The sequence below is a fragment of the Crocuta crocuta genome, unplaced genomic scaffold (genome assembly GCF_008692635.1).
Source record: "Crocuta crocuta isolate KB4526 unplaced genomic scaffold, BGI_CrCroc_1.0 scaffold301, whole genome shotgun sequence".
Taxonomy (NCBI): Eukaryota; Metazoa; Chordata; class Mammalia; order Carnivora; family Hyaenidae; genus Crocuta; species Crocuta crocuta.
In genome coordinates this window covers 1642464-1643632 of record NW_027527544.1, presented here as the reverse complement: position 1 = coordinate 1643632, position 1169 = coordinate 1642464, and the positions used below count along the sequence as shown (strand labels likewise).

The window sequence follows — 1169 nt, the reverse complement described above, 5'->3', positions numbered from 1 at the left end:
ATTTCAACATTCCGCATGAGGGAAGCGCAATGACTTGTCATTGAATAACTGATTTTTATGCTTTTTATACGCCTATACACTCAGTGATAATCAATTACCTTGACTGTGTGGTTTCATTACTTAGCTACTGTTTAGGAATTTTAATATATTTTTCCCCTCTTTCTTGGAAAGGCTGTCTTTAAAAGGGCTGGTTGGTAGTAGTGGAAGGTGAGATGAAAACGCTACATACCTCTCCTTTCTGTTTTATCCTCAATTTTAGATCTGCCGATAGCCATAACATGTACTTAATTTCTTCTCCTGTAAAGTCCTTTAGAGTAAGGAGGTCACGACCCTTCAGCTGTACTTTATTTTGTAGTGGCTGTCCACATCTACACAAAAGAAAAAAGAAAATTAAAGAGAAATATATATTAAGAAAAAGACCCCATGAACCATGGTGATTCAGTGTTTTATTCTTGAAACGAAGTGTAGCAAATCGCATGTAGCCTCGTGTGTTCCTGCAAAGTGCTAATGCATTAACATTGATATGGCTGTGGCTTCCATTTTTGACATCCAATATTTTGGATGTTGAGAGAAAAGAAAAATTTGAGGAAAGAGGTCGAATTCTTGTTTGCTGGGAATAGCCTGTCAGTGGCCTGGCCCCTTACTAGTTGTGCAGCTTCAGGCAGGTTATTTAACCTCTCTTCACAGCTCGATTTCTCGCCTAGAAAAGGAGTAGAACAATCTTATAGGGTCGTGAGGATGGTATGACTTAATACACTGAAAGCAGACAGTGTCTGGCATATAATAAGCATTTGATAAATTTTAGCTATTATTATTGAAATCATTAGATTATACAAACAGAATTTATAATGTCCATACAATAGAAAACATTTTCATTCTTTTTCCTCTACCACCCTTCAAATCTGTCCTTTGGAGATTTTTTCCTTACTTGTCCCTAATCAAATAACAATGGGCCTGTGGCTTTTCTAGTAACTTTCAGAAAATTAAAAAAAACAAAATACTTTGTGCTTACTTTATTCCCTCTGAAGAGTCTTAGTAAAATAGTGCAAAATAATAATAATGATTTTTTTTAAATATTTTTATTTATTTCTAGGAGAGAGAGAGAGAGAGAGACAGCATGAGAAGGGGAGGGTCAGAGAGAGAGGGAGTGACAGACTCTGAAACAGGCT

The 1169-nt window shown here is 36.1% G+C and overlaps 1 protein-coding gene across 1 annotated transcript in view; it reads right to left on the bottom strand.

Annotated features, from left to right (window-relative positions):
* OTC (ornithine transcarbamylase) overlaps positions 1 to 1169 on the bottom strand; it is a 61289-nt gene that overhangs the window by 48164 nt on the left and 11956 nt on the right. Inside the window, exon 2 of the mRNA XM_077765268.1 lies at positions 230 to 368. Coding sequence (XP_077621394.1) covers positions 230 to 368 — 139 coding nt within the window. The remainder of the gene's footprint in view (positions 1 to 229; positions 369 to 1169) is intronic.